This window comes from Theobroma cacao, chromosome 4 (assembly GCF_000208745.1).
Source record: "Theobroma cacao cultivar B97-61/B2 chromosome 4, Criollo_cocoa_genome_V2, whole genome shotgun sequence".
NCBI classification, from domain to species: Eukaryota; Viridiplantae; Streptophyta; class Magnoliopsida; order Malvales; family Malvaceae; genus Theobroma; species Theobroma cacao.
Genome location: NC_030853.1, coordinates 269,215 through 290,554, shown reverse-complemented (window position 1 = coordinate 290,554; position 21,340 = coordinate 269,215). Strand labels below are relative to the sequence as shown.

At 37.2% G+C, this 21,340-nt stretch overlaps 5 protein-coding genes across 5 annotated transcripts; all 5 read left to right on the top strand.

Annotated features, from left to right (window-relative positions):
• On the top strand, positions 1,534–2,905 carry LOC18600707. The gene has a single exon (XM_007031318.2). The coding sequence runs from the start codon at positions 1,675–1,677 to the stop codon at positions 2,557–2,559; it is 885 nt and encodes a 294-aa protein (XP_007031380.2). The 5' UTR covers positions 1,534–1,674; the 3' UTR covers positions 2,560–2,905.
• LOC18600706 (ankyrin repeat domain-containing protein EMB506, chloroplastic) lies at positions 3,192–7,533 on the top strand. The gene is made up of 8 exons (XM_007031317.2): positions 3,192–3,389; positions 4,278–4,648; positions 5,602–5,681; positions 5,852–5,950; positions 6,042–6,140; positions 6,232–6,330; positions 6,412–6,510; positions 6,905–7,533. The coding sequence occupies exons 1-8, from the start codon at positions 3,349–3,351 to the stop codon at positions 7,007–7,009; spliced, it is 993 nt and encodes a 330-aa protein (XP_007031379.2). The 5' UTR covers positions 3,192–3,348; the 3' UTR covers positions 7,010–7,533.
• LOC18600705 lies at positions 7,843–10,862 on the top strand. Its single transcript, XM_018118763.1, has 9 exons — positions 7,843–8,057; positions 8,383–8,541; positions 8,808–8,882; positions 9,230–9,325; positions 9,489–9,581; positions 9,671–9,814; positions 9,918–10,025; positions 10,414–10,465; positions 10,579–10,862. Exons 1-9 carry the CDS (start codon positions 7,968–7,970, stop codon positions 10,608–10,610), a joined length of 849 nt encoding a protein of 282 aa, XP_017974252.1. The 5' UTR covers positions 7,843–7,967; the 3' UTR covers positions 10,611–10,862.
• On the top strand, positions 11,320–14,081 carry LOC18600704. The gene is made up of 4 exons (XM_018118714.1): positions 11,320–11,734; positions 12,314–12,367; positions 13,376–13,435; positions 13,749–14,081. Exons 1-4 carry the CDS (start codon positions 11,417–11,419, stop codon positions 13,875–13,877), a joined length of 561 nt encoding a protein of 186 aa, XP_017974203.1. The 5' UTR covers positions 11,320–11,416; the 3' UTR covers positions 13,878–14,081.
• LOC18600703 (gibberellin-regulated protein 14) lies at positions 18,251–20,383 on the top strand. The gene is made up of 4 exons (XM_018118728.1): positions 18,251–18,430; positions 18,524–18,556; positions 19,151–19,838; positions 19,946–20,383. The coding sequence occupies exons 1-4, from the start codon at positions 18,374–18,376 to the stop codon at positions 20,128–20,130; spliced, it is 963 nt and encodes a 320-aa protein (XP_017974217.1). The 5' UTR covers positions 18,251–18,373; the 3' UTR covers positions 20,131–20,383.

Here is a 21,340-nt window from a genome sequence, read left to right as displayed (position 1 = left end):
GAATATTCAATCTAATTGGTGAACTACAAAACCTTGTTGCCATTGACTTCTATAGAAATATTAATCACTGCCGGATTATTAGATTACAAGAAGACCCTGATACAGGATTTGACAAGCTTTCTGAAGTGTGCCAAGGACATCTGAGATGCATATCAGCGGGATGGTATAATCGGTATCGTGGTGTCTTCAAAGTGTGGGTATTAAAACATTAGGACTGAGGCGAATGGTTCCCGGAGCATACAATAAGGATTCACTGAGTGGTATAGAGATCGCTTTGCATGTTGTTGTAATCTTCAGAGCCGAACTCTGGAAGTTAGCAGTGAGTTCCAACGATCTTTGCCCGATTGCTGGGCAGTTTTCAAGCTTGTGCGACCCACTTGGCCAGCAGCAGTTCCTCCTCAGCCATCTTAAGACCGCTGGACATCTGTGAATTTCTTGTTACCAATGCAACTAAAGTAGATTCTTGGTTTCAATCTTCTTGATTTAGTTTATATAAAGAGATTGCTCTGCTGTCAATTAAATAATAAATTATATTTTATTTTTAATTTTTTAATTATAAATAGATTGACACGTAATACTTGACATTTCACACTTGACACTTGACACTTGACACTTGACACTTTAGATCTTGACACGTGACAAATAACACGACACGTGATATTTAGCGATGCAATTTCAATGAATTAAATAATAAATCATATTTATTTTTAATTTTTTAATTGCCAGCATATGGCACTTGACACTTGATATTGGGTATTTGGCACTTTACTATTATGATTATTTTTATTTTTTTTAACTGTATATGAATTAAATAGACACTTCTCTGTTTAGAAAAACACATAAACAACTTAAACAATTTCTCTTTCATTTTTCTGCATTCTTCAAACTTTTTCTGTACTATTTTATCATAAAAAATTCTATAAAAGTTTAGTAATCTTGCTGTACATTAATGTGAATTGGTTTCATCAATGTAAAACACAATCAATCACTAAGATTTATAGAATTTTTGAAATGTATTATTTGTAACCTTTTTACATATTATTAATGAAAACAAATAAAATTTAAAGACAGGTGATATTAATACACATCTTGAAATCATTTTTTTTTATTTGACCGTCTGTATTCTAACAGGAACTACTCATAATCCATTAATTTAAAACTCACTAAAGCTCCAATTGTTTTTTGATGCATGCATGTAGTTTCTATTCCTTTATATATATTTATGGCAAAGCATCAGTTTCTTTTCCACTTCAATACTACATAGAATGACCTAATAATGACATGAGCTGTAACCTTTAATAGCAACCTAATATCAAAGTTTAACGAGCAATAGATACACAAAGATGTTAAACGTGAAAACAAAGTGTCTTCGGGGTAATGTTGCAATACGTCAATTGCTCCGTCCTCCGTCCTTGTCGTTGTGCAATGGCAACTTTCCTCTCACTAATAAGTCAAGTTTGGGACAGATGGTCCGGCTGCTCGTGAACCGCTTTTCTGTTTCCACTCTCTCTTTGAAATGTTCAAAGATTAACCATACCAAAGTGTACGACGAAAAACGCGTTCCATTGACTAAAGAGATGCCCTTACAAGTCAACCAGGTCATCTCTTCAAATTTGAGCTAAATCAAATTGAGCCCTTTTATTGCCTATTGCCTTCCTCTTCCATGGTTGAGAGATGGGAAAGCTAAGTCATGATCTACACATCCAGCACTTTAGCCATCCCCACCTGCTTGAGCTAACCAACCCTCTGACTCTTAACATCACTCCCTGTTCAGGCTGCAAGCTTCAATCTTCCGGATGGATGTACACTTGCAAGTCCTGTAACTTCACCCTGCATACATCCTGCAGCCAACTGCCTCAACTGATCACGCATCCAGCCCACCCCGGCCACCCTCTGACTCTCTTCCCAACCCCTGCCTACCCCGTCGGCTGTTTCAACTGCGATGCCTGTGGTCAACAAGGCCATGGCTTCAGCTACCACTGCTACCAGTGTAATTTCGATATCCACTCTGTTTGTGCTTCCAAGCCGCTCTCTCTCCTCCACCAATCTCATCCTTGCCAGCTTCAACTTTTCTTTTACCCACCTTACGAAACCAAGGGCTTTTCCTGTGATCTCTGCCATCAGATTGGGTCAAACCATTGGCTATATCGCTGTAGCGTATGCAATTTTGATGTCCATTTGACTTGTGCAAGTACTGCAGCCTACACAAACACAACTAGACAAGCAACAATCCAGTTTCAGCCACGGAATTCGTATCCAGGACGAAACAATTTGCAGTATGGGAATGGACCTGTACAAATGAATAACCAATATTACATGCAAACGTCGCAGAGTCAAAACAATGCAACAGCCATGTCAGGAAACGCTTTGATGGATGCAGCTGTTCCGGGCTTTGCAGAAGGAGCAGGTCAACAAGTTGGCCAGAATTTCGTGCAAAGTTTGATGGGTGATGATTCTAATAATGGTAGCAACGGTGACAATGGTAACAACAATAATTCTTCATCATCTATTCTTGAAATTGGGTCTTCTCTTTTGAGTGGCATGTTGGGTACCTCCTGAAATTGTACAAAATTCGGATCATCAAGAATACAAGATGGGCAACCAAAGTCATCAGCTGGTGCAATTGGTTGGTTGGAGTAAATCAGGAGAAAATAATAGTAATATAAATCAGAAGTTGAATTGGCATATTTTTGTTTTGTATAAGCTCTTGTTGTGCCACAAGGCCATGTCTTTAAAGGGTTGGAAGTCTTTTGTAATATGGAAAACAACTTTGTTTATTGCAACTGTAAATTGTTTTCTTGATTCCCAAATCAAACTTTGTGTTGCTGCTTGCCAAAGCCAGAAAGTCAAACTTTTGTGTAATTTATTCTTATCCTTTTTATACATTCCTCTGTAAATTTTCTGATATTTCATTGTTACTCAAGGAACCCTATCAAGGACGGGATAATGTTTGGATGGAGTTTGTAAACGAAAACAATTTGCTCCTCAAAACTTTTAACAAGAAATAATAAAACCCAAAATTAATAACGGGCTTGGCGACTTATGGAAGTTGGAAGATGGCCCAAACTAAATCAAATGCTTAAAAGTGGGCCACAAGTTTGCCCTAAGGTTTGATATTCTTACCTAAAGCAGCATAGAAACATCCAAACCCCGCCCACGTCACACGCTTTCTAAAAAGGGAGGAGACGTCGAGACAACAGTTTTCTCTGATGTCTCTGGATAAAACACCTCTCCTGTTTCCCTCCAAACAATTACTTCACTCCCTTTCTTTTCTTCTTTTCTTCCCAGCCATTTCCCGCAATCCAAACGCCAAAGGTTTTCCATCGTTGATTCCCTCGCCATTTGTACATGTCGATTAAAGTTCATCATCACTCCTTTGTATCTTCAAGGTAACTTAAAGTTCTTCCTTTTTTTTTTTGTCTTAATTTATTGCTTTCACTTAAGGATTCTTTGATTGTGGTTTAGTAATTTATGTTTTTTATTTATGACTTATGAGAATTCTATAGAAATGAGTCGTCGAAGCTTTTTAAAAATTTTTTTTCTCTTGAAAATTTTTGGCGCTGAAAAAAGGTGAATAGAGGCGAAGAAGAATTGAACTACTTTGAGACAATTTCTCGTTGCTTGCTTGATTAATTGAGTCTTTTAGGTTTTATTTCTGGCGAATTGTTTCATTTCTTTGCACGTCAAGAGCTCGATAAGATTTTTCTATTGGATTTTCTTTTTCTTTCTTTTAAAAGAAAGAAGAAAAACAGTGCCAAAGCTCATTGCTTTTCATTGCTTTATGTGAAAGCAAGTATTGTTATTTAATTCTACTTGTTCAAGGATAAGTTTAGAAATTAAGTGAATTGTTTCTAAATTTGAGTGGTTCGGGTGAATTAAGAGGCTGTTTTATGGGATTATACGTTTAAAACTTTTAAACCGAATGTGGTATTTGGAATTGCTGCCAAGTTGAAGTTCAAAAGATAAGTTGCCACTGATCATATTGTTGGTAATTCAGTTGAACAGAAGAAAGAATCAGGAGCTGCCTGGTTTGAATAAAAGTTACTACTTACAACTATTTACATTAGTATATGTTATGTCATACTCATGTTGCATTTAGATGGGCCTAAAAGCGGGTTGATTTTCAATTTTTTTTTTCATTCCGGGTTGGGCAATAATTTGGGCATTCACTAATATCTGTCTAATGCATATATAAATTCTTCAAAAGCAAGTCTTGTTCTTTCTCCTTGTCAAATTCTCATTTCTTGTACTCTTGCTATGTTTTTTTTATTCTTCAGCGTTAGAGAAATGGCGGTTTCATCTTGGATTACAAGGACAAAATTTCCATCAATTCATCACTTTCTACAGCTCTCTCCTGTTGTGCCAACTCCACTTCCAACCTTACGTTTCCTGGCCAGGGACAAAGGTGTCAACTTGAGCAATTCAGGGAGAAGCTTTTCAAGGCTTTTTGTGGTTAATTCAAGTTCTCTGACAGATTCTTTAAATACCCATCAAGGAATATGGGAAGACCCAGATGATGGAAGTGGAAGTGAATATGATGAAGAAGAGGAAGTGGAAGAGAATGATGAGTCTGGTTTTCAAGAAGGAAATGACGTTGGGGTTGTTGACAAGTATACAGGGAATCAGTATGAGAAAGACCTTGTCAAAGGTTTGTTTTTTTGTTGGGTTTCTTGTTTTTTGATTGGAAAGGAAATTACTTGTTTAAATACTTATGTTTTTGTAGGTAGACTTTACGTGGGAATTTTGATTGTTATTATTATTTTGCTATTATATGGCATGCTAGTAAGACTCATGTGGTAGAGCTACCAGTTAGTAACTTATTAGATTATGATGGTAGTTCTTAAGGAATTTGTCTTATCTAACTAGGCATGAGGGCAAGGTTTCATTTTGCAGTCCTTTATAGGGTGAAGTAGACTTTGATGCTATAATTCATATCTATAGTTATCCTCTCTGTTACGTCCAATTCTTATGTCAAAAGTAATTGTAAATATTTTGTTCTTTCATTTGCCCCCAAAAATGAGAAATTAGGAGGTGGTGACTTAAATTGCTAATGAGCCTTGACAATTTTTGTTGGTAATAGTCAATTCCAATTTGAACGAATGGCCATAGAGGGGATTAGTTGAGTGTTAAAGTTGTTGCTTTTATTGATTCAGAACGTCATATGATTTAATAATTATTGTCACATAAATCATGAGGGAATAATTTTCTATCCTCTGCGAATCATAGAACAAGTGATGCATGATGAATATTTGTACTAATCGTTAACGTTCTCCTCTTTAGAACAGAGATATAAGCTTTGTTCCAATAACAATCTCCATTTAGACCTAGTTTTTCTAAAAGCCAAAACCATGGTTACCCAGTTGGTGTCTTATACTGCAGCTTGACTCTTAAGCCCTCAAACTAATATAATTGATCGAAAACCAATTTCTGCCTCATTTTCTGGGAATGCATGGAGTTGTATCTTTAATTCATCTTGCAGTGGTTGTCTTCTTTATTATACTTGTTAGAAATCCTTGTTATATAACTACCTTTTATGTGTTTTCCTACATTTTATCTTTAGCAAAGATCAAGCAATAGTATAAGGATGTTCTCTGATTGCAGAGGTGGAGCAGCTATTGGGACCCGAAGAAAAAGCAATTCTGCAACAGAATTCTTCTCCTAACTTGAGCAAAATCTCAACTGTAATTTTGCATACTTTTAGTCTTGTTTGTTATATAATAATTTTATTTTCCTATATTAGTTGCTCAACATGGTATTGAACCACTTTTCTTTACTAAGGCCTTTTGAAAACATATAGAGCATAGATTTTGTTATGGACTGATCATCAACTTCTTGTGACCCTGATTTCCAGGCCAAATGGAAACCACTTCAAACACTTGCACTATCATTGCAGATACCTTTTATGGACAAGCTACTTGAAGATGGGCTCGACATAGATGAGGTGGATAAGGTAAATTTTATTCATACTGAATTTTTAACATCTAAATTTTAAGATTGCCAGTTTCTAGTATCCAAAATCTAATTATGATATGATGTGACAGGATGGTCAAACTGCTCTTCATAAGGCAATTATTGGTAAAAAGGAGGCTGTTATCAGTCATCTTTTGAGAAAAGGTGCAAGTCCACATGTCAAAGATAAGGTGAACGTTTTGTTATCATAAACCTGTCTCAGCTTCCTTTTCCTTCCTTACACTTGTTCTGTTTCAATTCATCTCTTTATCCTGATAACAGGATGGTGCCGCCCCACTTCATTATGCAGTTCATGTTGGTGCTATGCAAACTGTGAAATTATTGCTCAAGTGCAATGTTGACGTCAATGTTACTGATAGAGTCAGTTGCTTGTAAACTTTCTTGACCTCTTTATTAGCTTGTGAATTTGCTTCTTAGTTCTTTTGCAACCCCTTCTTCCAGGATGGATGGACCCCATTGCACATTGCTGTGCAAAGTAGAAATAGAGATATAGCAAAAGTTTTATTGATTAATGGTGCAGATAAGACCAGAAAAAACAAGGTAAGAAATATGGCAAAAATGGCAATATCATCTATTTTTTTCTTCCATTTTTTTTATTGATGAATATTTGTTTCCATCTACTAGTTGTTTATATATATGTTACGCTTAGTTTTCCTTAACAGTTAGCAACAATAGGAACAAAGTTAACACAAGGGACTGCTTGCTTAGCGCTAAACTTTCTCTTACTTTCCACTTTTATTTTAATGTCAAATACGTATAATATGAATACCTGTGCTCACGTGTTTCTGTTTTTCTGCATATTTCAGTACTTATTTTTCTTTCTTTTTCTGAGAAATAACATATCACTGATTTGCTATTTACCATCCGATGCTTTTGCTTTGCTCTATGCTTTCAAGAAATGTAACTTTAATGTTCTGGAGTTGCTTCATTACAGGATGGTCAAACTGCCTTGGATTTAAGCTTGTGTTACGGGAAGGACTTCAAGTCTTATGATCTTGCCAAGTTACTGAAGATACTGCCAGTTGACAGGGATTTTTGATGGGCAGCAAGCAAGCCTGGACTTCGTGATGCAGTTTACAGTGGGAATAGATTATTTTACTACGTGGTTTTTTAATCGTCCAAGCACTCCTACATTTTCAGACTGAGCACAACTGAGAAAATATATGGGGTAGAGAGGATCATCTGAATGATACTCTAACTATCGGAAATCCTTAAATGTTTAGTTTGTGATCCTGGACGTCCGCTATAACTGTCTGGAATATGGGAATATATGCAGTGTATTCAGAAACGCACTGATGAGATGCAATGGCATGAAGACTAGGAGCCATTGGGCAATCAACATTCTTCATAAGCCGGTCGACAAAGTTGCCCTGTGTGATGGCCAATGTGGAATGAAGACTACTATCATCGTAGTTGGGGAGTAGAATGTCTATTTTCCATTTCAGTTTAGCTGAAAGTATATTGTGGTAGAGTAGGCCATTGATTGATCCATACCCTTTGTCATAATGAATGTAACTTTTCCTGGATGTAAATTCAGAGTTAATTGATAGTAGATTTATAGTATCTCTTAAATTACCCAAATTAACGGCATTAGACCACTTGACAATCATGACAAAATTCTAGCAACTTAAGCAAATGTATTCAGACAAGTCCAAAATGATCATTTGCATGATTCCTGCAGAACTTATTACTGTTTTATTTTCTATACCAGAATCACAAGGAGATAACCTAAAAGAAAAGAATTCCAGTTTCTTAAAATTGAGCTTTAGTCCACCACCAATGGGCCGTTTGTCCCCTTCTTCCCCTTTCTTCCTTCCCTCCAAAGCCCAATCCAAAAGGGCAAAAGTTGTCGTTGCCCTTTGTCTTGTCTCGTCAACCACTCGGGAAACTTTGAAAAGGCCACAATCTCTTCTCCTCTGCCACTTTCCCTTCACAGTTGTACTTCAAAGCTTCTCAATAACTCTTCAAATTCGTGTTTGTTTTCATCGACATAATCAATGGAGGGAGAGAAAGATGCTTTTTATGTTGTCAAGAAGGGAGATGTTATTGGCATTTACAGAAGTTTAAGGGATTTACAAGCACAAACTGTAACTCCTGCTAATTCCTTTCTTTGTTTTATTTTTTTTCTCTTCTTTACATTCCAGCAAGGCTTTTTTAGTTTACTTTTTGTTATATTAAGGTGAATTTGCAAATGGGTTATTGCTTTTTTTTATCAAATTTGACGTTTTCACTTCTGGGTCTGCCTCATCTGGATGAAATAATCAATACTTCATTGCATTTTTATTTCTTGTTCTTAAATAGTTCTTGGATGCTGTTACTATTCGTGGGATTGCTCATTTGTTTGAATGTTGAATAAGACAAAAAGATATGTGCTATGGATTGATATTTGATGTTTTATGTCTTTTTTTTTAGGTAAATGATCCTTCTTTAATTGTATGTAAAGGATATGGTTTGACAGAGCGGGCTGAGGCGTACCTTGGTTCTTGTGGGCTCAAAAATGCTGCCTATTCTATCAGTGCCTCTGATGTTAATGATAAAACCTTTGGCAAACTTGTTCCTTGCCCTCCTCAGGTAGATTCTCCTTCCTTTTTTAGATGATTTTTTTTTTATTTGCTGGAATTTCCTTGTTGCTTACCAGGTTGACAATATATGAGGCTTTCTTTCCTTCCGCTTTTATAATTTATCAGCTTCCGTCTTACTGTCTGTTTGTGCAACTGTATACGTTTATATCTGTATGTTGTGTACTTGTAAATAAGTGCTATTTTATTTTGGTCTTACTTGGCATAAGTTGTGCCATAAAAGGGGAATGCTTATTAAGAATGCTTATTTGCTTTCAGCAACCAACTTCTTCAAGAGGAAACACATCCAACAGGGATCCTTCACCACGTAGATTGCAACAAATACTTGGCAAGGTTCTTTGTTGAAACTTATGGACTATTAAACTTGAGATTAAGTAACTCATTATGTGCAACATATCTGGATCAAATAACTAGTTACAAACATGTGGCAATCTTTAGATGTTGATATTAAAAATTGTGAGTACTCTAAAGTTTCACCCAGTTTTGAACTTTTGATGGTTGAAAATTTCATCAGATTTAGCTTTCAAAATAAACAAATAACAGTAACTATATTATTAGTATGAAAGTTGAGTAATTTCTTGCAGTTACTTAAATAACTGGAGGACAGTCAAGAATTCAAGACCTTTGATTAACATTTTTTTTCTTAAACTAAGTGGACAGGCATTTGTCTCTTATTGCAGGAGGTGGTTGGATCAACCTCACTTTTCGCTGATCCTAGGATGAAGCATGTAAACTTAGCTAATCAAGTTGAAACTCAGATGATGCCCTTTAACTGTGTGAGTTATCATTGTAAAATTAAAAGGTTTCTTTTTCTCTAAACCAATTCCATAATCAGCATCAATAGCACGATTAATGCAATAATTAAGAGCACATCCAGAATAACATGACATTCTGTACATTGGCAATTTAACTAAGAATGTCATTTATGTCAATTCCTAGCAATCCTATATTGTTGAGTTTGATGGTGCCTCTAAAGGAAACCCTGGACCAGCTGGTGCAGGAGCTATTTTACGTGCTGCAGATGGAAGAGTGGTATGCTGTCACTTGAATTTAATGCAACCAGTTAAGGTTATGAATCCTTATTTAGTGCACTAGCTGTACCTAACCTTGAAATATAATAGGTCTGTCGATTGCGTGAAGGTGTTGGCATTGCCACAAACAATGTGGCTGAATATCGAGGTGCCATTCTGGGGATGAAGTGTGCTCTTAAAAAAGGGTTTAAACACATTCGTGTACAAGGAGACTCTAACCTCGTCTGTATGCAGGTTGAGAGTTTTATTGATTTTTACTACTTTCAAGTGCTCTCCCTGTTTTCATGATTTTCTACTATTGTTCATGTCATTCTTCTGAAATTTCCTCATGAAACAGGTTCAGGGTCGGTGGAAAATTAAAAGTCAGAATTTGATTGAGTTGAATAAACAGGCAATGGAGCTCAAAGATAAGTTTGTGTCATTCCAGATCAATCATGTTGACCGGGTACAGGCTTATAATAAATTCCTTACTTATGAGCTCTCCACCAAATACATGTTGCTTTTTAGACTAGTTGTTATGAAAAATGATGAAGCAATAAGAACATCATGGGTATATATGATGAATAGGGGATTCTTTTATGATCTTTTCCTTAGTTGATCAATAGCATCAATTCCGGCAATTAAAGAGTAGAATGTGTCTATAATAACACAAGTTTTCATGCATATTAAGGATTACCACATATTAACTTCTGGATATGTATGTTTCAGATGCTTTAAAATACAGATGTGTTTAATTTTGAAAAACTTGGATTTGTTGTGTTTATGTTGAACAATTCTTGGAACAATGGATTCTTGTTCTCTGGTTTGCAAATGACGGATTGTTTGTATTCAAGGAATTTAACTCTGAAGCTGATGCTCTGGCAAACCAAGGTGTTAATCTCATGAGTAAGGGTCTTCAAGCTCCTGTAAATCTTTGGAACAATTATTTGTGGCTTTCCAAAGTTTGTGATACTTTAGTCTTGGTGTTGGCATAATGGATTGGTTCTGTGCTCTTGCAGGTGGTCAAGTTCAAGAGGATTGGATCATGTAGTAAATCCAAAGTTCAGGGAGCACCACGGAAAATGCATTGATTTCTAGGTCCTGACCGGCATATTTGTCAATGCCCTCGCTTGCACTGACATGTTTTTGTTCATAAGCCAGTGAAAGTATGTCAGACATATTAGATGTGCTTCAACATATTGACTAAAGTAGTTTTTACGATGACTGACAATGTTTCTAGAACATCATTCAACCTTTCAACTAAGCTGTTGGTTGGCCAGCAAAAAATGAAATCATCCTTTGTTCGTGTTTTTTATAAAATGTGAATTATTCACAGCCAAGTTTTACAATGTTGGAGTTGTTAACCTCGGCTAAACTTTGGTGTTTGCGATTGGCTGCTCTCTCTCTTAGGCATACAGATATTATTAAAATTTTTAACTACTTTTACCATAGCAAAGGGTGAAAGGTAGTGGAAGGAAATTGGCGTTGAGAATTGCTCCCTTTTTCCTTTTAAGAATCAATTTGGGTTAAGAATCCCAAACTGACTCGTGAACAGAGTTCAAAATGGGACAAAGAGGGTAAGACTAAATATTTGAGGACTGAAAATATCATCACCTGCATACAATTTCAACTTACATAGTTAAAAAGAAAGAACTGAGAGTATCGATGACCCTTGTCCATTTCATACCAAAAATTTGGTCCAAATACGCACACAGAAGTAAAACCCTCCCTATGGGAGGGAGTGAAAAGCCCAACAAAAACATAATCGAAAACCGACCCCCTCTTCGCTCATCAAAACTCAGAATTCAGATAATAACGATAGAACTCAAAACTGTTCCCTTCTACCAAAATAGAAAAATGGCAGCAGTCTCAGCATTCTCAACTCCTCCACATCTTATCTCCAAAACCCCTTTCCACACTCCTAAAAACCTCTCCTTTCATCCAAACTCTATCCATTTTCAGACCAAAGTCAGCACCTTTTCTTTCAACAACTTAACTTTGTCCGTCAAGAAGGACAAAAATCTACATGGGTTTTGGAAGCTGAAGTCTGCTGAAGAAGAAGAAACAGCTGTTCCTGAACAAGAACAACAACAAGAAGAAACAGCTTCGGCTGAACAACAAGAGTCAGTTTCTGTCCCTGTCTCTCCTTCAGACACTCTCAGAATGTACTTCCAGGTATGGTTTATATGCTTTTACTGTTAGTTTTATGTTGCTTTGGTCTGGGGAAACTGAACTTTGGCAATTCGGAGCTGGCTTGTTTTATTTGTGGTAACTACCGAAGACCCTTTTCTGATGTAATAAAGTTGTGCTGATTTGGTGATATTTTGTTACTCAATTTTGTGAAGTTTCATTATTTTAAAAGTTATTTAAAGATTTCTTAAGCTGATATATGTATGTATCTTGCAGCTTTAGATAAAAAACCTTCTTAGTAGAAGTTGATTAAGTATTGTGGAATTCTTATTGCATTTCTCAAATGGTTGCTGTATAGATTGTCTGGGTTTTGAATTTCAGCAAGAATTAGTTTTTTTTTATTAGTTCTGCTTAAACGTTTCTCTACTTGTATTTGTTTCTGAATTGTGAAGTATAATTCTTGTTAGTTACTTAAACTATCTCTTCAACATGTGTGTCCTTCTATTACTAACTGCATAGAATTTGGATTTTGAAATTGAGCAAGAATTGGTTTCTTTTGACTAGTGTTGCTTGAATTTATGTCTGTATGGTAGGTCACTGATAATCAATCTTGATTGCTTGAAGGCAGATGGAACATTGAATGAAGTTGAAATTCCAAAAGTGACCAAGGCGTTAGAGGTAGAAACTTTTTACCATTTAACTATCGGGTATTGTGGATATTGAGGCATGGTTTCCCCTAGCGTATTGTCTCTTCTTCCTCCTTTTCTCTTAAAACAGTTAAATATATATGGCATGGTTATGCAAAATGGCCGCTTCCTTCTTTGTAAAGAATTGTTGAGACCTTTCAAGCTTTAGTGGTCCCTTATTTTATAGTAGCTTAGTGAATTTGAATGCTAGAGATGTATTAAGTTGCACTGATGGGAAGATGGGAGGGGAATGAGTTGAATATTTTGCATTTAGCTTATTGTGAGATTGAACTGATTAGACCTGCTAAAAGTATAAATCAGAGTGTATAGTATATTTTGCTATTAGCTCTGAACTCAAACGTTAATTTGGTCTATATAGAAGCAAATTATAGCAACATTAAACTGCTAACCAATTGATCATTTGTGATAGGCAGCTTGATAGATTTATCCTTAAATTGATAGTCACCTCTATTTCCACAATGAAGGGAAGGAATCTAACTTAATTGTGTCAGCTAATTCTATATCTAGAGCCTAGAGCTTAAGCTAGTCGTTCACCCAACCTGTAACAATCCAAAAGTGTGGGAGCTAAGTGTTACACAAGGCAAAATGCTACATTGTCCGCATGTGGTGGGAGCCACCCCTACAATCCTAATGCTTGATGTGATCCTGGTTCTGTGTGTGATATGTTGGACTTGATTTGTGGTGTCAAGGCCTTAACAGAGGGAAAATGTAATGCCTCCAATCCCATACTGGGAATTTGTGAGGAACCACTATGGCATATTCAGAAACTTAAACCTATACTTGTGAAGCACCTTTTGTGAACATAACCGTGATACCCTTTGGGTCAAAGTGGACAATACCTCGAAGGTTGAGTGATGGTCTCCACACAACCCCTCAGAGGATCGCTTCCTGCTTGGCTAGATTTCAAATCCCTACGTCTGTTTAATTAGTTACAACTAATTTGACATAGGAAATTTGATAATGAATCCGTTCCTTGTAGGCAGCTGAAGGCATTTCCAACTTGAAGGTTCAAGTCCTTGAGGGTATTGGCACTGTTGAGGTCAGTATTTATTACTTGTTGCTTCATGCTTGATTTAAGATTTCAGTTCACTCCCCATGAGTACCTTCTCTGATCTGTGGTGTCATAAAGCTTGAGATCTTGGTCAAACAAACAAAAATGACATGTTATGATATATGTGATGGAATGTTCCTTTCTTGCTGGTTGTTTCATGAAACCTTTCATGCAATCATTAGATTTTCTATGAGACCCTTAGCTCAAAAAGGACTACTAGCTTAGTTTCCAGGGTTTTTTTGCATATTCTTTTATAAGCATTTACATCATAGGCAATGACCCCTTTTATTCTCTTTTTCAGTTAACAAAACAGACAACAGTTCAAGCAACAGGAGTGGCTTCCAGTTTGGTCGAGATCATCCAGGGTGCAGGCTTCAAGTTACAAACATTGAATTTGAGTTTTGATGATGAAGAGGATATTCCTGTCTAGATCTTTTATTTAGATTTTAAAACCCACAAAAGAGAAGAAATTGTATTTTAAAGTCGTCTGCTCTTTTTTTTTTTATTCTCCTTTTTCCATTTTGCCGTTTAATCCAAAAGATCTTATCTGAACAATTCAATGTCAAGGTAGTCCTCTACACAACAGCTGAAAATTTTTTCCCTGTGGATACCTGTTGGAACAAACCTTTATTTGAACACTCTATTCTTATGTTTGCCTCCTCTTGGGGACATGCAGCACTGCTATAGGACAACTCAGTTTGGAGGAAAGAGATTGAAATTGAAAATTTACTCGAAATGATCTGTAAACCTTTGCTTAAACCCCTTGTGATATATCTGTTTAATGTGGTAGAAGAAATAAGCATAGACCTCTGTGATTTGGTTCTCTACCAATCAACTAACAAAGCTGTTCTAAAGCTCTTTTTGGTTTCTTTTCTGCTTTTCATCCGTCAAGCAATGGCCCAGGGAGCTATGCTCTTTTCTCTAGAAGTGCCAAAATGTTCATTATACTACACATTGTGTAAGCGGTCCTAATGCTTCATTCATGATTGCGAAGGCATTCATTAAAGTGAGATGTTATAATTACTAATCCTCTTATCACAACCGTCCATCAAGTGAGTCTCACGATTGATAGATAATTGTGTTGAGATGAGTGAACTTAGTGAAACTAAGATTCTTTTTCACTCTATCAATTGACTAGCTCAAGTAATTAAATCAAGGCATTCTGTTTAGAAAGGCTTCAGAACCAACTCATGAGCAATGAAGGCCCCTAAATCCTAATCATCCCCCTACGCAAGACCTCTGCCCATGCTTCACACCTTCTCACCGGAAGAAAGCTCCAGCCCATGTCCCACTCCAACTCATTACCCGGTTCACTGCAATCTCTCTTTATCACTCAAAGACATCTTTTCAAATACATACATACATATATATATATATATATATATATATATATTCATGTATGTTTGTATGTATGTAAAAAATTAAGGCCACGTAGGAACTTGATTTTGCATTAAATTCCCCAGTGTCAATAAATGGCTTCAATGAGTCATATGCAGCTGTGAAGTGCACATACTTCCTTGGTCGAAAGATTTTAAGTTGCTGGTGTTCTTGTGTGTACTAAATATCAGAAGCATGATTTCAGATACCAGTAAGACTAGTTTTATTAGATTAATACAATATAGAATTCATCAACATTCATGATACAACCTTGTTGACAACTTGATGATAATAACATGCGGATATGGCATTGGATTTTTACGTCTTGCTGCGATTTTACCTTCCAGGCATTGATCAGGTAACTGTTTACCAACCAGGACCCACCCACCTTGCATTAGAAACTGGATTAACACCTCTGACACAACAAACAAGAGGAAGTACATTGACTTTGCAATTCTTTATTATTGAGGATTTGACTATGTCTGAAATGTGTGATTCTGCAAAACAACAACATTACTGTAAATACAAACTAAAACAGCTTGAAGCAGATATTGCCAAAACTAAATAAGGTCATTAAAATTTAAAAATGCTGACGGTGGATAGATATGAAGAGTGACAGATCTAATCACTTGTACTGACTCTATTTTTAAAACATTTTGTACAGAGAATAAAAAAGAGAAAACAGGGAAAATAATTGGACCTACTCTGAAGAAAGTGAAGGTCTTGACAAGAACCAGAATGCAGCACAGCAAAGCTGTAGCTGGCAGCTACTAGCCCAGGAATGATGGACCCTGGATTCTTCTGAAAATAAGAGCCTGCTGCAGTGCTGCTGTCATTGTAGCTTCTACCTTTGTCCTTGTTTCCTTCTTAATAATCCTTGTGAAAATATCAGATCAACCTCTTCAATTCTGTAGTAACAAATGCTGGGGTAGTTATACTTCTTTGCTTTGCTCCTCAAGAAATCACATGTGTAACCATGACTTACTGGCAAGACATCCATTTCAAGCCTTTTAACTCAAAAGGCTTTTGTCCTGAAGCAAGACCAGCTCTTTTGTTTTCCTTTTTTTCTTTGGTGGGAGTGCATATGAGGATTCATTAAATCTAAGCTACAAAGTTAGATTAGTTCAATCTCATATCCTTCCTTAATTTTGTTTCCCTTTTCTTGAGATTTGTATCAGAACTTTCTCACTGAAAACATCTTAAAATATCAAGGCCAAGCTGTTGAACTGTTTAACTGGGGACCAAGAACCAGCTCATACTCCAAATGCAGGTACATCAAGATAATTAGTTTGCGTACAACCTGGAACCTGGTAGAGATTCCACCTCAATCTGGCCCACAGGCATGTAAAATGATGTTTCCAGTACTTGTTTGTCTCGTTGGTTGTTAATAAGTGGGCCAAAGCATGCTTTGAGAACATACCATACCACTGTTCCAGATAATATATTTTTCATTGCAGAGAGGAGTCCACCCTCCAAAGACTTGTTTTGATACATTGCATAACAGATAAAGAGAAACAAGTATGATAGTTACGGCTTCAACTTGAAGGATACTGATGGCCTCCAAATGATTACCTCTTACAGGAATCCAATATTGTAGAATTAAAATTGCTCTTCAAATGAGTTGACTCATAACTTAATCTAAATCTTATTGAAAATATGATGCAACTTAAAATTTGTTAGTATGAGTTTTATGACTTGTAGTAACTATTGTTGAGTTTCAGATTTCAAACTCTTTACTCCCATTCCATTCAATTACTTGAAAGTAAAATTTTCATGGCTGAATCATACCTATTACCTTACCCAGTTACCCTGATGCCATTACCAATGCAGATAAGAATGGTCACACATCAAGTTTCATAGGTGTTTTGAGCCCACACAAAGGAATACATACACTTGACTGCTTTAGTAATAGTAAAATTATGCAGCCAATCATTCAGAAGTTTGTCATTACATTTTTTGACTTGACATCAACTTAGTATCCACATGCAGCTTCTCAGAAAAGGGCCCTAAGCCATGAAGATTTGATAGATTTTTGTCGCATGACCCAACAAGTTTCAATGATATTTTTTTGATCCCTTCAGAGTTAAAAGGGTCAGCCTCGCTGAAAATAAGCATTGGATGCCATCTCCATCCCAAAGAAGAACATATATTGTCTCATCCCATGCAGCAGCAAATGTTTACTCCATAACAAGGAAGGAAGAAAAAAACATGGAAATGTCAATTTCTAGAATTTCAACAAATTGCACCAACCCCCTCCGAAACCACTGGATCAAAGAGGAATATGCTAATGAAAATTTTACAGTTTATCTTTCCTTTTCTTTCTTTTTTGTTTCTTTTCTGTTTTTTTTCTTTCCTTTTATGGGAGGGATTCCATGAACTGACCTTCCTAGGTCATATCGTATATGATGAAACTTGTCAAACTGATCATTCTGGCCATTGTTTCATGACATGTGATGTCACATGTAAAGTAGAAAAACAAATAATCCCACTTGCAAGCACCGTTTATAAGTTTTAAATTTGGCCTTGAGGGAGGGAAGGCTTAAGGCCAGCTGTAATGACAGGCTTTCAAGCTTGGACTGGTTTGCAGCTTTGGCAATTGAAACAGTTCAAAACGTTTGATCTTGACAGTAAACAACTATTTAATTGGATTGTAATGCAAAACACATGCTTCAATTCATGTAAAAGAATGCATCCCTGATCAATCAATACACTGGTACAATAATTACAATTAGTCGCTTTTGAAGCTTTTCAGCTCATAAAGTGTCCTTAGACCAAAAAAGTCACTTATCCTGTCCTGCTAGACATACAAAGTGTAATTAACCTCAATTCCCTATTTTCGACAGCATGCAAGGGAAGCAATAGTATGATAGAAGTTCAAAACATTCACCTCCATTTTTTATATGCTAGAAGTTTCTGAAGTTTTTAAATTGTTGTCGTTGATCTGAGTATTATTTAAAACTTTGAATCCAAACTACTATGCAAAGAGTATACTTAATTACTAATCAACTTGATTAATTTATTAAGGTTACATGTTCATCTTTCACTTTGGTGACAACATGGGCTGTGTACACATATCCAAAGTGCTAGTATTTTGAAGTCAAAGGTACTCCAATTATCTTTTTTAAAGCAAGTAAACCTACTAAACCAGGATGGTCAGACTTGTTTCCATATTTTAAGTCATGGGAGTGTGGGTCATGAGCCATTGTCCCAAGTCTCGAAACGACAGACCTCGTGTGCCAGTTAATAAACTATTGATGAAACACACTTTAATGAAGTAATTAGGTATGCCACTTTGGCGGACAGGGTCCTGGGGGGCTGGGGCAATTGGGTTTATCCTTGAGTCAGAATTTTTGGGCAATAAGCCTTAACTTATGCATCAGTGATCTGGTGAAGCTGGCATGCACATTTATTGAACCAAGTAAATAACATCTTTCATCACCGACTGCACCTCTATTTAAACCACCAGTCAGTTTCTTGAGTGAAACATCAAGAGTAGTGAGTAGCAAAGCTCTCCTACCTTTTCTGACTCTTCTTTCCCCTGTTCTCACCATGGCTTTCAAAGCTCTGCTGTTTCTATTGGCCACTCTTCTGCTTGTTGCTACAAGAGTATGGCTACCTCCTTGCTTTTTACACTCGATCACAAAGTTTTTAGGTTTTTATGTTATCTAACTCAAAGGCATGTATATTTTGTTCTTGTAGGTTGCATCCAATGAGGAGGAAGAGAAGATTGAGGTGATCTTTTAAACAATGTTTACAGCTTATTTTCTTGTCTAGTTAGCAAGAATCTTAAATGAGGTGGTCCAAGTCAATTCAAAGTTGAGCTAATATAAGATTAGACCTGAGGCACAGCTGAACCATTTGAAACAGTCTGGTTCTTGTCTTTATTTGGTTAATGGCTTTCTTGAACAATTTTCTGGTTTCATAAGCTGAACTGCCCAAAGAGTTTGTTCTTGAGCTTTATTATTATTCAGTTCCCTCTTCAAAGAACATTGTCAAGCTAGTTTCAATTAACTGGACAGTGGATAACGCACTAGCACTGTTCTTTCTCTTCATAGCATTTTGAAAGCTGCATTTGCGTTCACCTGCAGTTGTACATTGTCCAATCTTTTGCTAATGGATAGCATCTAACGCACGAAAAAGATCATATTGAGAAAGGATATTGCCTGGTGCATCACTTAGTGCTGAACATACTGGCTTTGTGTTTTAGTGGTAACCTTGGCTATTATCTGTTTTGCAAACAAGAAATTATCTGCTTCGAAAATGAACTTACTAGATGAGTTCTTTAGCATTCATTGGTTACTGAAATTGTAGCATATTACTCTGCAGATTAAATATGTTATAGTTCCTGCACCAGCTCCAGTACCAGTGAAGGCACCCACCCCTGCACCCCCAGTTAAGACTCCCACTCCAGCACCCCCTTACACAGCCCCAAGTCCTGCACCCCCAGTCAAGGCTCCTACTCCTCCATACAAACCCCCAACTCCTACACCCCCAGTCAAGGCTCCTACTCCCCCATATAAACCCCCAACTCCTACACCCCCAGTCAAGGCTCCTACTCCCCCGTACAAACCCCCAAGTCCTGCACCTCCAGTCAAGGCTCCTACTCCCCCGTACAAACCCCCAAGTCCTGCACCTCCAGTCAAGGCTCCTACTCCCCCGTACAAACCCCCAAGTCCTGCACCTCCAGTCAAGGCTCCTACTCCCCCGTACAAACCCCCAAGTCCTGCACCTCCAGTCAAGGCTCCTACTCCCCCGTACAAACCCCCAACTCCCACACCCCCAGTCGAGGCTCCTACTCCCCCATATAAACCCCCAACTCCTGCACCCCCAACCAAGGCTCCCGCTCCCCCATATAAACCCCCAACTCCTTCACCCCCATACAAGCCACCAACAACTCCAGCACCTCCTTACAAGGCACCGCCAACTCCTACACCTCCTTACAAGGCACCGCCAACTCCTACACCCCCTTACAAGCCACCAAGTCCACCATTGCCACCTGTTAGGACAAGAAAGGGTAAAATAATCTTTTTCCCTTACCTTAGTAAAAGCTAATATAAGCTTCCCATAACTTCGGGTAATTTTTTCATTTCTGACAATGAGTTGGACATTTGTTGCTGGCAGATTGCACTCCTTTATGTGAACAAAGGTGCAGATTACATTCAAGGACTAACCTATGCATGAGAGCATGCGTCACATGCTGTGACAGATGCAAATGCGTTCCACCAGGGACATCTGGCAACAGAGAAATGTGTGGCAAGTGTTACACTGAGATGAAAACCCACCGCAATAAACCCAAATGTCCTTGAAAGCCAAACAACACTTATTGATGTTTCTACGTATATGTTAGCTAAAAGCATGCGGTAATAAGTTTTAGAGAAGGGAGAAAAGGAATGATTTTCTTGTAATGTAACCACTACTACTCCTAGAAGCTATCAACTTGTCAAACAGTTTCAGGGCAACACTCACTCTCTGTGTCTACTGAATTTTATTACGTTAATTGAAGATATTAATATATAGTGAATGTCCCTTGTTCTTGTTAATCAAAATTTCTATTCCCGAATGAGCAGATGCTAAGTAAATATAATTCGCTACAATTGACATTGTTCAAGGCACCTCAGAACCCCATAATGCACAATTTTACATAAACAGGAAATCATCTTCTTATGACCTTAGTATCAAATAAGTGATTTCATTTCAAATCTTAACTTGGTAGTGAAAAATAGACAAAAGTCTTTGAAGTGAATGGGGGGTTAATATGCCAATTCCCCGAATACTGGAAACAATCCAAGAGGTGAACAATGAGGAATTGCCACCTGTTAAACCATTAAATAGCAACAAGGCAGGTGCTATGGTTTTCTTGGTTTTTGTCACCAATCTGGCAAAACCATGGTAACAATATTTCATCTCATGCCACCTGTCTTCCTTGTGCTAGACGTCATGGCTTAAAGATGTGATGAGTACATAAAAAGACAGGAAAACACTCATCGGTTTCACCTTCTGATCATTAGATGCTAGATGCCTTCTATGCAAACCATGCTAGGATATTTTGCTGCTATTAATACAGAAATCACTAAATATAAATAGTTATAGTACACCACAGAACATTTAACATAACTAAGTGAGTGTTATAAATATCCGGCTTAATTGAGAAGGCAGCAAAGCTCATGGCTTTCGACAAGGCTGCTGTAATTTTCACTGCATGGTTGGCCTGCTCAATGTTAACCATTTCTGCTCCTGCAGCAGCAGAAACTTCTGGCTGGGCACCAGCCCCGACCCCAGTGCTGCACCCAGTGCCCTCGAATCATTTCCAGCAGTGCTGGTTGGAGCAATCGGTGTTGCTATTTCATTCTTTATCCTTAAAGTGGTGGCTTGAGTGTCCCATTACCTGCCTTTAGTATATCTTGTCATAGTGCAGCCCTTAAATAGTATTCTTGTATCCTTGAGTGATTTGCATTGTAGCATTTCAGCTAATAACACATGTTTAATTAGTGTCATGTATTACCTTCTGTAATTTAT

Bases quoted from the DNA above. Each gene is read 5' to 3' on its own strand.
- LOC18600706 (XM_007031317.2), top strand. From the start codon at position 3,349: ATGTCGATTAAAGTTCATCATCACTCCTTTGTATCTTCAAG. The intron at 3,390-4,277 runs GTAACTTAAAGT...TTTATTCTTCAG, and splicing joins CACTCCTTTGTATCTTCAAG to CGTTAGAGAAATGGCGGTTT. The intron at 5,682-5,851 runs GTAATTTTGCAT...CCTGATTTCCAG, and splicing joins ACTTGAGCAAAATCTCAACT to GCCAAATGGAAACCACTTCA.
- LOC18600705 (XM_018118763.1), top strand. From the start codon at position 7,968: ATGGAGGGAGAGAAAGATGCTTTTTATGTTGTCAAGAAGGGAGATGTT. The intron at 10,026-10,413 runs GTACAGGCTTAT...TTTGTATTCAAG, and splicing joins AGATCAATCATGTTGACCGG to GAATTTAACTCTGAAGCTGA. The intron at 10,466-10,578 runs GTAAGGGTCTTC...GTGCTCTTGCAG, and splicing joins CCAAGGTGTTAATCTCATGA to GTGGTCAAGTTCAAGAGGAT.
- LOC18600703 (XM_018118728.1), top strand. From the start codon at position 18,374: ATGGCTTTCAAAGCTCTGCTGTTTCTATTGGCCACTCTTCTGCTTGTT. The intron at 18,557-19,150 runs GTGATCTTTTAA...ATTACTCTGCAG, and splicing joins AGGAGGAAGAGAAGATTGAG to ATTAAATATGTTATAGTTCC. The intron at 19,839-19,945 runs GTAAAATAATCT...TGTTGCTGGCAG, and splicing joins ACCTGTTAGGACAAGAAAGG to ATTGCACTCCTTTATGTGAA.
- LOC18600707 (XM_007031318.2), top strand. From the start codon at position 1,675: ATGGGAAAGCTAAGTCATGATCTACACATCCAGCACTTTAGCCATCCC.
- LOC18600704 (XM_018118714.1), top strand. From the start codon at position 11,417: ATGGCAGCAGTCTCAGCATTCTCAACTCCTCCACATCTTATCTCCAAA. The intron at 11,735-12,313 runs GTATGGTTTATA...GATTGCTTGAAG, and splicing joins CTCTCAGAATGTACTTCCAG to GCAGATGGAACATTGAATGA. The intron at 12,368-13,375 runs GTAGAAACTTTT...CGTTCCTTGTAG, and splicing joins AAGTGACCAAGGCGTTAGAG to GCAGCTGAAGGCATTTCCAA.